Raw genomic sequence first — 13,235 nt, 5'->3', positions numbered from 1 at the left:
GCTTTATATTTATTTATAATTTATACAAAAACATACACAACAAAAATAAAAAACCGGTTACAAAGGCAACGGGCGGCCTTATCGCTTACAAGCGATTTCTCTGCGATCATAATGACTGGTGATGACACTAATGATGTATAAAATAACACCGGCATCGACAACCCGGACACGCTGGGCACACTGATGTTTCGGCAGGTCCGCCCAATTAGCCAGCACCAAATATTTCCTAAGTGGACTAAACTGGGAACAGTCCTCATTAATCTTACGAGTTAACACGAAAACGATAAAAATTAAGACATTATTTATTTTCACTTCAACACAAACCACTACCATACAAGATTTTATGGTAAGCTTATACAAGTGACCATACAACATTATATACCACCTCGGCTCATTTTATTATTATAATCAATTTATCATATACAAGCAAAAGATCACTGCCATTTATCACTATGTAAATTAGGGTGCAGGGAAAGAAGTCATAAACAATAATCAACTTATTTACACTAGCAGATGGGACTGGTCAGGGTATTAGTAATAAAAAACTTCTGTATAATAATTTTTTTAATGGCTAGCCTATGTCACATCACTTCACTTCTTTGACCTGAAGACCTGTAACAAAGGATATGATTATTTATATATTATATAAGCCACATACACAAGTAGACTATTGTTTCATTGTTTTCTTTTTGTTTAAATTTAATATATAATGTTACTAAGTTTTTTCTTTAAAATTATGTAAATAAAGTGAAAAATCTGTGGTAATAGTGACCAAGCCTAAGGAATTAGTCTAGTTTATTGCATTAACTTGAAACATATGGTTATTTCAGTGCAGATTTACTGCTTAGTTAATTGTTGGAGAATAATCTACCTGGAGGTAAGCTCTGTTTCAGCTTCTCTGCTTTCTCTTTGTCTGTGATGACCAGTGTGTATAGAAACCGTGAGCATCTAACTTTGAATTTTACATTCTCTGGATTTTTCTTTATCTTCACAGCTGTAACAAGTCATTTAACCATATTAAAGTATCTAAATTTTGATTTTTAAAGTTACAGAATATTTTTTATCTGTAATTTTGCAAATCAGTCCCCTTGAATACATTGTATTTTAGTATTACTTTTTTGTTCAAGTCAGTAGAGTCTGAGGAACATAGAATGATAACCAGCAAGCGTGCCACACACAGCTTGCCACTGTATGGCCTTGTCAGGTTAAATTATCCATAATATAGACAAATAAACATTTGCCAATTTATAAAATATGCATCTTGTAAGCTATTTGTATCATTCTTATACACCCTTAACAGGAAACGTCAAAGCAAAATATTCTGGCAAAAGAATATGTTAGAGATTTGGATAGAAATGTGGTTGGATATAATATATTAGGTACCTACGGGTAACTATGTCCACTGAATATTTAAAATATAAAATAAGGATCTCAATTTACTATCAATTTCCATATCTAGGGTATAGGAGAATTATGGAGCAAGTACAAAAATTTGAAACAACCCAAGAAAACCAAAGTTTATGAGAAAAATGATATTAACATATTTTTGATAAAAAAAACATTGCATTGGCATATACATATTATAAAGAAATTATGATAAAATCATAATAAAAATGTTATGGTGAAGTAGTTGATCGTGAAATGTGTGACTATAAGAAGGGAAGGATAAAATACATTTTCATCCTTGCCCCAGCTGTATTAAAATATCAAATGTAATTTTTCAGAAATAAGCCCTATTAATTTGAAAACTTATTTGTTTGTGCCTTCTCAATAGTACCATGGATTTTGACTTTATCACATTAAGTAACATTGACTTAATGTATGTGATATATTTATTCGTAAAAAGTTACACTTTCAATTCAACCATACCCTGCAAAACTGCATGCAGTTTGACGGCAGGTAACTCATTTATATAAACATAGCTTATAATTATGTAAATTGTTACAAAGTATTTAATATAATTTAATTTGTTACTTCTCAAGTAATATATACAACTAGGCGTATCAAAACTTTGTGTTTGGTTATAAATATTAAAAGGTAAACATACATTTCTATTTCGAAGTTATATTAGAATGAGATTGAGAGCATTTACCTTTAACATCACCTGTAATATTTGTTTATTATAAACACTCATGACAATGAAAATTTTTAAGATACTAATCAAACTTACATTTAGCATCTTTCCTGCGTGCTTTAAGGAGAAAGTCCTTGATGTCCTTAATTTCTCGTGGCTGAAATAATTGACAAATTTAAACCTTTTTTACTTCTTTACTTGGCAAAGTGTAGCATTAATGTTTATTTAATAGGAAAATAAATAAATACGATAGAACACAATTTCACTATACAAAATATACTAATAAAAGAATGGCAGACTATGAAATTTTAAAAATTACTTTATCCAAATAGTACTCTATATACGCTATATTATAAAATTAAGTTGTGATTTGAAAGTCGGACATACCATGATGATCAAGTGAGCAGCCGGCTGAAAAATAAACAAAAATCTTCACTAAATCAAGTACCCAATTAATATTATAGGTAATATGTGAACTTTTTATCACAATTGTTTAATCAAGTATTTAGATTCTTTTAGATTTTAAAATAAAAAACACAATCCAATATTACCGTACCTGTCAAAACACAAAAAGAGAACTAAAGAATTTTGTATTGTTATTGTCAAATCAGTTTTTGTCAATTGTTGGCAGTAGTGACTAATGACACATGACAACTGCAGCACGCTAAGAACTAAATCCAATACGTTTTTGACATACGCGAGATATCCAATATTTAAAAGTTCTGTTAGATGCTTAATAAAAAAATTCTGAAAATATTTTGTAGTTTTCATTTCTTTTTAAAATACAAACACTTAAAATTGGTCCAGGCGTTCTTGAGCTATGGTGAAATCGACTTGATATTATAAAAAGCAGTGGGTAATTATTATTATCCATGGTTATACAGTTATGGTTATACACCTTTGTGCCCTTAACAACTCCATCCCACCAATGCAGCCATTCGGTGCACATGTCCCAGCCACTTGAGCCTGAAGCACTTTATGAATTGGGCGATGTGGCGTCATCTAGGATGTTATAAAGTTCTTCATTGTAGTGGGAAGGCCAAACACCATCGTTGCAAACAGGACCAAAGAAAATACTCGAATATAAGTAGAGAGATCTCGTCTTTCTTGATAAGGACCATGTTTCAGAACCATAAGTGAGCACTGGTCGCAGAAGAGTTTTGTACAGAACAACCTTGGTACAAACTGTAGCGCTGAAGTAAAAAATAATGTACCTGAGGGGGGCTAGCGGAATGAAGAGCGTCGATTGGCTCTCCAGTCGCATTCCGGCCCCCACACCACAGTACACATGCGCAGCAATCTCCTCCATGTATCGGCCAGCGCTAGACTTACGTGCCTATAACAGTATTCTTCTTGATAAGTCGCGATTATATCGCGGAAATATCTGCAAAGGCCCAACTGAATTTCCGAGATCGTGTAGTGGACATTTGCAAGAAAGCATATGCAAGGATGGGATTTGTGCTTCGAAGGGCAACAACGTGCACTAATATTAAAGCCATCTCAAGCTTCTACAACGCTTTGGTTAGAAGTATGTTGGAGTGTAACTCGTCTGTTTGGGCTCCGCATTAAGCTAAATACTGCCTTATGTTGGAACGCATTCAGAATAAATTTACACGACACCTCAATAACAGACTGTATGGCGTCTATCCTTACTTTTCTTTTTTGTACCCAACATTATTTGTCTTAGGGATGGTGAGGTACAACAAATTGGAAAGCATACGGGACTTATAGTTTGCCTACTACATACTGAAAGTCTTGAGGGGGATAGTGTGTAACTCGAGTGTTCTCCAAGAACTGGGCTTCTTATTACCCATGGGATATGTGCGAAGGCGAAGGCCTAGGTTATTTGCAATACCAAGGGCAAGAACCAGTTTGTGGCACAGATCCCCGTTATCCAGGACGCTGCGCCTACTGAATACTATCTCCGACACTATCTACATATTTGTATGTTCGCAGAGTAAATTCGCAGTAGTGATATTGTGTATTTTATGTGTTTAATTTTTATGTACTTAATTATATTTTATTAAATGTTTCTCGACATTATCGTATTGGCATAGCCCGTAAGATAATGTGTGTATTTCTGAAATAAATAAATTTCCTTATCTCCCATTTATGTTTCTGATCGGAAAGCAATTTTCCATAACTAACAACATAAGCAACGCCACCAGTCGCACGCAGACTTATTACTGCAAGTTGCAACAGCTGTAACTGGCGCGCACTCAATGAGAGAGTTTACAGTTGAGTCAACCACAGACTAAGGAAAGACCTATGAGAGAATTTAAAGTTAAGTTTTCATGCCACTTAAAAATGGCAACCAACAGTCCACAGTCCACACATGACAATGACACTTGGAAATAAATAAACCCGAAATAGAATAACCAACTATTGGGGAATGGCTATAGCATGAAATGAAGCTTGCTTGTTGAAGTTGCATCTTAATTAGTTTTTAGTCGGCTTGTAGACGGCTAGATTAATCCTAAATTCAAAATTCGACCATGGCATTGCATAGCATTATTCAAAAGAGCCATAAAATATAAATCATTAAATATATCAGTCGGAACTTTTAAGTTTTGCTATAAAAGACAGTAGGCAGCAGGTGCGATATGACTGTAGAGGCCGAACAGAAAGTGATCGAGCTTCAGGAGCGAGGTAGCACAGAAGGTACGCTACGCTAGGTGTACACGATGGCTGGCCGACAGCGGGTACGCAGTAGCGCACGGCTAAGCGGATCGATGGGTACCACCGTAGTGACTTCATCTGGTACCGTTGAAGATGAACGCTTAGCTGCTGCTCGCACGGCGGCGGCTCTGTTGCGTAGGGCAAGAGCGGCTCAAGCTGCTGAACGCGCTCGGGAAGTGGAAGACAGTCCACTGGTGCTGCGTGAAAAGTGCCGACAGCTTGCAAAGGCCCTGCAAGAAGCTAAGCATCTAGTGGTATGTACACAAGCAGTAGATCACATTTCCCAAAGTGCCCCTGGGTAATTACCCACTTTGGGAAATAAGTAGTTACTTAAAAAATAAAATTGGCTACTTTTCATCATAATTGTATAAGGAACATGTATTTTATAATTAACCTATTTTACACATAACTATATGTAGATCCACAGTTGCCAGAATGTGTGTGCATATTATAACTATTGTCCTTGTCCTTAGACATAGGCCTCTTCTACGAACTTCCACTCTTCTCTGTTTTGGGCTTTACACATCCAATGAGGGCCAGCTACTCTTCGCAAATCATCTTCCCATCTTTTCATTTGTCTTCCTTGTTTTATTTTGTCATTGTGAGGAAGCCATTATATAAATTTCTTCGTCTATTTATCTTTATCTTCTCTCATCATGTGTCTTGTCCATTTTAATCTTTTACTAGAGCTATCATCATTTCTTAACTTTGTCATGTCCTTTATTTCTTCTAGTTTTACTCTATCTTTCAATTTCAGATCTAGAACACTCCTTTCTATACTATGTATTAGTCTAGATCTGACATACTCTTTGTTTGTTTTCTTCATTCACATTTATTGGCACTTCTATGAATTTTTCATTACTTCAGTCTTTAAGATATTCAGTGATAGTCCTGCTTTAGCACTCTCCTCCATTAGTTCTTGTAACATGATTTCCAGTTGCCTAGGGTATTCAGACAAATACAACAATGTTGTCTGCAAAGCACAAATGAGTCAATGGTTCTCCTTTTCTGTTACCTCCTTTTTTTTCCTCAGTTCTAGGTTTCTGAATATAATTTCAAGAACTGCTGTAAAAAGTTTTGGTGATATAGTATCTCCTTGCCGTACACCTCAAGTTATTGAAATATGGGTTCAGATTTCTCTAGACTTATTTCTGCTGTGCTGCCTGAGTAAACTATTTTATCAGTATAATATATTTTTTGTGGACACCTTGCTTTTTTACTGCTGACCAGATAAATTCGTGCTCTAGAGTATCAAATGCCTTACTATAGTCAATGAATGCCATGTAGTGTAATTTGTTATATTCTTGGTACTTTTACAGTCCTCTCAATGTGTTGTTTCATAACATTAAGCCGTTTCGCCTCATTGTTGTTTCTTATAGATTCATATTCAGAAATAGTGAATATATAGATAAATACGGGATTCCTGTACCAAGAGACCTAAGGTAACAGACAGAAGAAAAAGACAGCCCTGCCCTGTCTCATCTCATTTCATGTGGCATAAATCAGGTTCCATCTGTGTGTTTTTCTACATAAATTGGAGAGAAAAGAGTTCAGTTAACACATCTTTACATAATTTAATTTACAATTTATTATAAAATCTAGATTATGACTGCTGTAGAAGTATTAGTTTGTGCCTAAGACACACTTGATAAAACTTCAAAGGCACATTTCTATGGGTAAACTGTTCTATATATTTGTCAATGACTTAATACTTGGTGCCTTCAGCAGAAGTTGAGTTCCAATGCTTAATAGGTTCTGTCGTTAAAGGTACAGTTTCTACAACCTCAACAAAAATAAAATTTGGTGGTGTGGACATGTCTCATGTTTCCATCATCATTGTATTCATCAAATATCTTATGAAAGGCAGTGCAGGGCAGGGCAGTAAGTAAACACTAACAAATCACACACAATGCTTGTGCATTATGCAAGTAAGGGAAATTAAAATGTCAATAAAAATAAAATAAAAGAACTGACAATATCCTATATAAATAAGACAAAACAAGAAGCATAAACATTAAATAAAAACTTGTGTTTCGCTCAGGTGTACACGGGCGCAGGCATCAGCACGGCCGCCGACATCCCCGACTACCGCGGGCCGAGCGGCGTCTGGACGCGGCTGCGGCGCGGCGAGTCCGTAGCGCGCGTGGACGTGGCGCGCGCTCAGCCCACATTCACGCACATGGCGCTGACGGCGCTGTGGCGTCGAGGCGCCTTAAAGTTCGTCGTCTCGCAGAACTGCGACGGCCTGCACCTTCGCGCCGGGCTACCGCGCCGTGCCCTGGCCGAGCTGCACGGCGACATGTTCGCCGAGCGCTGTCCCGCCTGCCGCCGGGTCTACCTGCGCGCCTTTGACACCACCGAAAGGACCGCTCGTCACGCGCACTCGACCCGCCGCCTCTGCCACCGCTGCGGCCGCGAGCTGCGAGACACCATAGTGCACTTCGGCGAGCGCGGCCGGGCCGCTTGGCCGCTCAACTGGGCCGGCGCTCTGCGGCACGCCAACGCCGCCGACGTCGTGCTGTGCCTCGGTTCCAGCCTGAAGGTCCTGCGGCGCTACCCGCGACTCTGGCGGATGCAGCGCGCGCCGCACGCTCGTCCCGCGCTCTACATCGTTAACCTGCAGTGGACGCCCAAGGACTCGGCGGCGGCGCTCAAGATAAACGCGCGGTGCGACGCCGTCATGGCCGCCGTCGCGCGCCGGCTGCGACTGAACGTCCCGCTGTACGACTCCCGCGCTGACCCGCTGCTGGCGCACGCCGAGCCGCTCGCGCCGCCCGAGGCGCACACCACGCGCCGTCCGCCGCTGACGCCGCCCCCGCCGCCGCTCCGCCGCCATTACTCGCCGTCGCCCCCTTCGTCGGCCGCCGACTCGGACGAGGAGCTGCCGCTTTGTAAGCTGGCGAGCCGGCTGCGAGGCGCCCGCTCACCCGCCTTGCGCTCGTTCAGGGTGACTCTCCGCTCGGGCGACGCAACCATCCTGCTGCGTTCGGAGCATGCGCCCGCCGAGCCGCCGCCCCCGGAGCCCCCGCCGTCGCGCCGCGTCGGAGGGGACGACGGCGACGAGCTCGATTCGAAGCTGCGCGATCTCCTGTTCGAACCCAAGGCGGAGTGGGACGTTGCGGCGGCGGCCTTCATCGAGCGCGCGATGCTCGTGTGCCGCGCGCGCCTCTATCCGGGCCTGCACACTATCATCGCGCCGTCGTCGCCCGCGCCGCCGCCGCCGACCGCCGAGTGCGACTGGTGCGCGCGCCGTTACGCGGCTCGACGCTGCCTGTGGTACGGGCCGCCGCGGCTGACGCCCCCGGAGCGACGCGCGTGGCGTCGCGACCGCGGCGAACGCTTCCTGTGCGCGTGCTGCGGCGGAGACGGGGGCGCGGTGAGCGCGGCCGACGCTGACGGGGGCGGCTGGTACGGCAAGGGCTACCGCAAGGGCCGGCGGCGGCGTCGGTAACGACCGCCGCCGTCGCGGACGCTCGCCGCCGCAGGTCTTCGAGTGTGAACCTTTGCGACGATATTATCGAATGACACGAGAATGATGATAATTTTGTGTATTTTTCTATTTTGAGTGAGTGATGTTCTGTGGATAATTATTTGACGAAGAAATGAGAAAAGATGCTCATTTTCGATTTGCATGAGATTTTTGTAATGAAGCGTCTACAATCAAACTTGTGACACGAGAACAAAATAGCATTAAGGATTAAATGAAGACGACATACGAATTTATTTTGTTTGTTTTTTGTAATTTCCTTTTGAGCCGACGTGCGCGACCAACGCGGTCAGGTCTTATGCTCTTAGAAGTATGGTTACCTACAAATAGGACCCGTATATTATTATATACTATATTATATACTCGCTTGGCACTGTCCCGGAGTGCTGGAAGATCGCATCGATACATCCGATCCCTAAAAAAGGCGATCGCTCCGATCCGTCCAACTATCGCCCAATAGCGATAACCTCCTTGTTCTCCAAATTAATGGAATCCATTATTAATTGCCAGCTCCTGGAGTATCTGGAGGGCCACCAGCTGATAAGTGACTCTCAGTACGGCTTTCGTCGTGGTCGTTCGGCTGGTGACCTTCTTGTATACCTTACGCATAGATGGGCGGAGGCAATTGAGTCCAAGGGGGAGGCTCTAGCGGTTAGTTTGGACATAGCGAAAGCCTTCGATCGGGTGTGGCACAGAGCACTGCTCTCGAAGCTTCCAGCCTATGGGCTTCCCGAGAAATTATGCGATTGGATCTCCAGCTTTCTGGCCGATCGGAGCATCAAGGTCGTCATCGACGGAGCATGTTCCGACCTTAAACCCGTGAACGCTGGGGTCCCACAAGGCTGTGTTTTATCCCCGACCCTGTTTCTTCTGCATATCAATGATATGTTGCAACTTAGCAACATTCACTGCTATGCGGATGACTGCACTGGGGACACTCTTTACACTGGCCGGGCAAGTATTTCTCGGGCAGATGTCGATGAGTACCGGAACAAACTTGTGTCTGAAGTAGAAACCCTACTACGTGGAGTCTCTGACTGGGGCAGACTAAACCTAGTCCAATTTAACCCCAAAAAGACACAAGTTTGCGCGTTTTCCGCTAAAAAAACACCCTTTGTCGCTACTCCTCTTTTCGAAAACACTCTCCTTAAAGCCACAGCCAGCATTGGAATACTTGGCGTTGACATATCGAACGACGTTCAGTTTCGCGGTCACTTGGAGGGAAAGGCAAAATTAGCCTCCAAAAAGCTCGGTGTGCTCAGCAGGGCGAGACGGTACTTCACTCCGGGCCACCGCTTGCAACTATATAAAGCGCAAATTCGGCCCCACATGGAGTACTGTTCCCACCTTTGGGCGGGTGCTCCCCAGTACCAGCTTCTTCCACTTGACCGTATTCAACGAAGAGCGGTTCGAATCGTTGACGACCAAAATCTCTCCAAGCGGCTTGATCCTTTGGCGTTGCGTAGAGATGTGGGGTCTCTCTGCATCTTCTACCGCATTTACCATGGAGAGTGTTCAGAGGAGTTGTTCGGATTAATACCTGCAGCTGAGTTTCATCATCGGACGTCGAGGCAGAATACGAAATTCCACCCGTATCACCTCGACGTCCGCCGTTCCACAACTGCGCGTTTTTCCAGGCAGTTTTTGCCGCGCACCACCACTCTGTGGAACCAGCTGCCAACTGAAGTATTTCCGAACCAATTCGACTTAGGGTCCTTCAAGAAAAGAGCGTACCAATTCTTAAAAGGCCGGCAACGCACTCGCGAGCCCTCTGGCATTGAGGGTGTCCATGGGCGGCGGTATCACTTAACATCAGGTGAGCCTCCTGCCCGTTTGCCCCCTGTTCTATAAAAAAAAAAAAAAAAAAAAAAATATAGCCGACATATTTGGTAAGAATCCCTTCTAAAATGATAGGTAGCAAAACTTTATATTTTACCCTTTTTTGACTGTTCAACAAAAACACAGAAAACTAATCCAGAAAGCAGCAAAAAGCAATCGTAGATATTACACTCTTATTGTATCCAACGCGACACATCTCTAGCCTTATCGAAGCGCGATATCACAACATCCTTCCTGCGACCTCGGATTCGGGACTCGCGAGTCGCGACTCGCCAGTACGCGGTTGAACGTCAGAGAGGTGATACTGTGAATATCTTTCTTTGAGTCGGATAATGCTTCGCTGGAGGCGATGGCGTGTCGCCGGAGTGCTGGCGTTCGTCCTGGTTACGTTGAGCGTGCGCATACCTCTCGATGCCCAGCTCGACGCACATTTTTCGGACGCGTCGCCGAGATCGCTGGCGCACTTTCTCTCCGACTTCACTAACTACCCGCGTCTCTACCGACACATCGGCGCCTGGCGACTCGAGCGCGAGGCGTCCAACTACACCACTTGGACATATGAGGTGCGCTACGAGTGCGGCCCGCGTTGCGAGGGGGTCGTCGAGCTGAGCGCGCACGACGAGCGAGCGCCGCTTGTTCATTCCTTGGTATTGAACGACGAGAGGTGCACTCGTCTGCCAATGCTGCCGCTGGGGTGGTGCGTGTCGCTGGAAGTGCGTAGCGAGGTGGCGGCGGGAGGGACGCGAGGCGGCGCCTTATTGCGCGAGAGAGCGCGTGTTTGGTGCGGCGCGTTTCACCTGTTGATCGGCGAAGCGTGCGCGCCGGCCGCGCTGCGCAATAACCATTTGCGAGCTTTACGTACACTATACCGGTTTACTACTATATAAACTACAAACATTGATTTAAATAAAGTACATTACTATTATTAATAGTATGAAGCAGATTTAACGAAGATTTAACGACAGTTGCAACATGAGCGTGCAACTATAGCACACTTATATTATCTTTATAGGTACAAAAGAAAAATTAATTTCTTAATGGAGTATAGGTACATATAGAAATAACGATTGAAGTCCGCGAATATTAAATGTTACAGATAAAAAAATATATTTTGTCAAAAAAAACTATTTTGCATGTGTTTTATTTTGCACTATCTGTGTTTGGAGTTTTATGATAATCATGTACGAGTAAACTACATAAGGATGTTGTTCATTAATGATAAATGTTGTAAAACAACATAATTACCTATGTCATTTCCTAATTTATCCTGTATTAGCAGTAAAATATACTTATTATTACTACATTTCTTTTACACAAGATTAGATATGTATATTTAACTCAAACTCAAAATAAATTTATTCATATAGGTAAACAAGTACACTTATGAACTTAAACAGAAAACATGTTAAATTGATTCTAAATTTACATTTTGTATTAGTTTGCAAGGCAGCAAAAAGAGCGGGCAAAAAATTTCGCCACCATTTTCCATCGCTTTGTTTTGAATCATACAAATTTATGAACTGGAGCAAATCAATCCCCAGGATTAGGACAATTTAAATATTCTTCAAATGTATGTTAAGCTTTTTCGATTAATTAATTTACGTTTAACAAGAGCTTTTAATTTATTCAGTGATAATTATCCAATTGTGATTTGTGCTTAGGAGTTTGTTGGAAAAACAAAAACAATTTCCATATAGGGAGTGACTTATCTTCTAAAGCCTGGTTGGTCGTATACTTAAATTAGTACCTAATTAATAAGTATTAGTTATATACTTACTCGAAACAGAACTAATGGTAACTAAAAACAAAACAAATGGTAGAAGAAACCATTTGTTTTAAACTCGTTTATAGTTTTTGTTTATACAACAAGGCTTCAAGAATGTAATGACCAGATAGTGACATAATATTTATTAATTCCTTAAACTTATTCCGTTCCGACTCCCATGCGGAAACACAGTAAATACTCCTAACAGGCCGCTTCTGCAGCACATTATCCAACGCTAAGCCTTTGTTTACGTTTGGAGAAAAAGGTTCCATATCTGAAGGTGTTGCTAATAAGGGTTGAGGCTGGTATACTGATTTTCTTCTCTTTCGCAATGAATTCGAATATGAGTTCGTGGGGAGGCCTGCTTCGTTGTATTTTGATATATAACCCGTTAAAATTGAGAGAGTGTGAGTAAAACATGCCTTCAGTCGCATTTTCGTAAGAATTCCTTTTTTTTAAACAATGCTTTTACTTTATTCAGGTGTCTCTCAGATAGTGAGTTGCCCATCCATCTTTTGAATTGTGTCTCACCATTTAATACTTTATTTCGACTTCAACCAGTAGTAGGTAGAAGAGGGAAAAGTGTTTTCAGCAATTTCACTATTTTCACTTATACAAAGTGTGAATTACCGGTTGGAGGGCGGCGAACTACCTGTGTTACTCTAGAATATGGAAGTTTTAATTGGAACACCAAATTTTACAGTCATATTTAATTTAATTAATGGCAGTATTTTATATCCGCATAGAATTTAATGTTTGTCCAAATTAATAAAGGTTGCTTGAGCTTGTAAGTACATTCCTCTTCAGTTGCGCTCTTTATTTCTTAACGTCGTGTTCGTGTAAAAGTGGAAATGGTCCACCGCCAATTTTCTCCACGTTTCTCTGACTTCGGGAAACATCTGCGCCTGGATGATATAAGACCTTTACTTGATCGGAGTTCTAGCGAAATCATCGGCCTCGTGTTACATGTCCAACAAACCACGAAGCATTGGCAACAAAGTAACGAAGAGTGATTTTACCTAAAATCGTCTTTGGAATCAATTACAAAAAACGAACGCCGAAGTTTCGGACAGAAACGAAGGATTAAAAACTAGATTTCGTGGGATTTTTGTTGAGTTAATATATGAAATGCTTGCAGGGATACGTCAGCATCCCTTCTTTTAGACGCATGAGCCCTTGTTTCCCCGCCGAAGCGACTGCGTGCCCAGGATTACACACGGGGTTGCACGGTACAATTTTAATAAATTAATAATTTACAAGGCCCGTATACCGGATTCGGAACAGCGTAGATGAGTTTTCAGAGCTTCGTATTGAAGCCTGTTATCAAAGCACTTCGGATACGAATATAGCAGATTACGTTTCCGAACCATAGATATAAAGAATGGCAAAAT

The 13,235-nt window shown here is 42.1% G+C and overlaps 2 protein-coding genes across 2 annotated transcripts; one reads left to right on the top strand and one right to left on the bottom strand.

Annotated features, from left to right (window-relative positions):
- Positions 1–551: 551 nt before the first annotated feature.
- On the bottom strand, positions 552–2,721 carry LOC111002371 (60S ribosomal protein L38). The gene is made up of 5 exons (XM_022272519.2): positions 2,631–2,721; positions 2,462–2,485; positions 2,171–2,231; positions 872–994; positions 552–612 (listed from the first exon to the last, which is right to left on the bottom strand). Exons 2-5 carry the CDS (start codon positions 2,462–2,464, stop codon positions 587–589), a joined length of 213 nt encoding a protein of 70 aa, XP_022128211.1. The 5' UTR covers positions 2,465–2,485; positions 2,631–2,721; the 3' UTR covers positions 552–586.
- Positions 2,722–4,382: 1,661 nt separating this feature from the next.
- LOC111002369 (NAD-dependent protein deacetylase sirtuin-7) lies at positions 4,383–8,476 on the top strand. Its single transcript, XM_022272518.2, has 2 exons — positions 4,383–5,007; positions 6,795–8,476. Exons 1-2 carry the CDS (start codon positions 4,759–4,761, stop codon positions 8,202–8,204), a joined length of 1,659 nt encoding a protein of 552 aa, XP_022128210.1. The 5' UTR covers positions 4,383–4,758; the 3' UTR covers positions 8,205–8,476.
- Positions 8,477–13,235: the final 4,759 nt, after the last annotated feature.

The sequence above is a fragment of the Pieris rapae genome, chromosome 17, assembly GCF_905147795.1.
Source record: "Pieris rapae chromosome 17, ilPieRapa1.1, whole genome shotgun sequence".
NCBI lineage: Eukaryota > Metazoa > Arthropoda > Insecta > Lepidoptera > Pieridae > Pieris > Pieris rapae.
The sequence above is the reverse complement of the archived record's forward strand: the minus strand, read 5'-3'. Positions and strand labels throughout refer to the sequence as shown.

Excerpts from the sequence above, each read along its gene's own strand:
- LOC111002371 (XM_022272519.2), bottom strand. Across the intron at positions 995-2,170 it reads ACGCAGGAAAGATGCTAAAT|CTGTGAAGATAAAGAAAAAT; the intron begins GTAAGTTTGATT and ends GACTTGTTACAG. Across the intron at positions 613-871 it reads GAAACAGAGCTTACCTCCAG|GTCTTCAGGTCAAAGAAGTG; the intron begins GTAGATTATTCT and ends CCTTTGTTACAG.
- LOC111002369 (XM_022272518.2), top strand. The coding sequence starts at position 4,759 with ATGGCTGGCCGACAGCGGGTACGCAGTAGCGCACGGCTAAGCGGATCG. Across the intron at positions 5,008-6,794 it reads AAGAAGCTAAGCATCTAGTG|GTGTACACGGGCGCAGGCAT; the intron begins GTATGTACACAA and ends TGTTTCGCTCAG.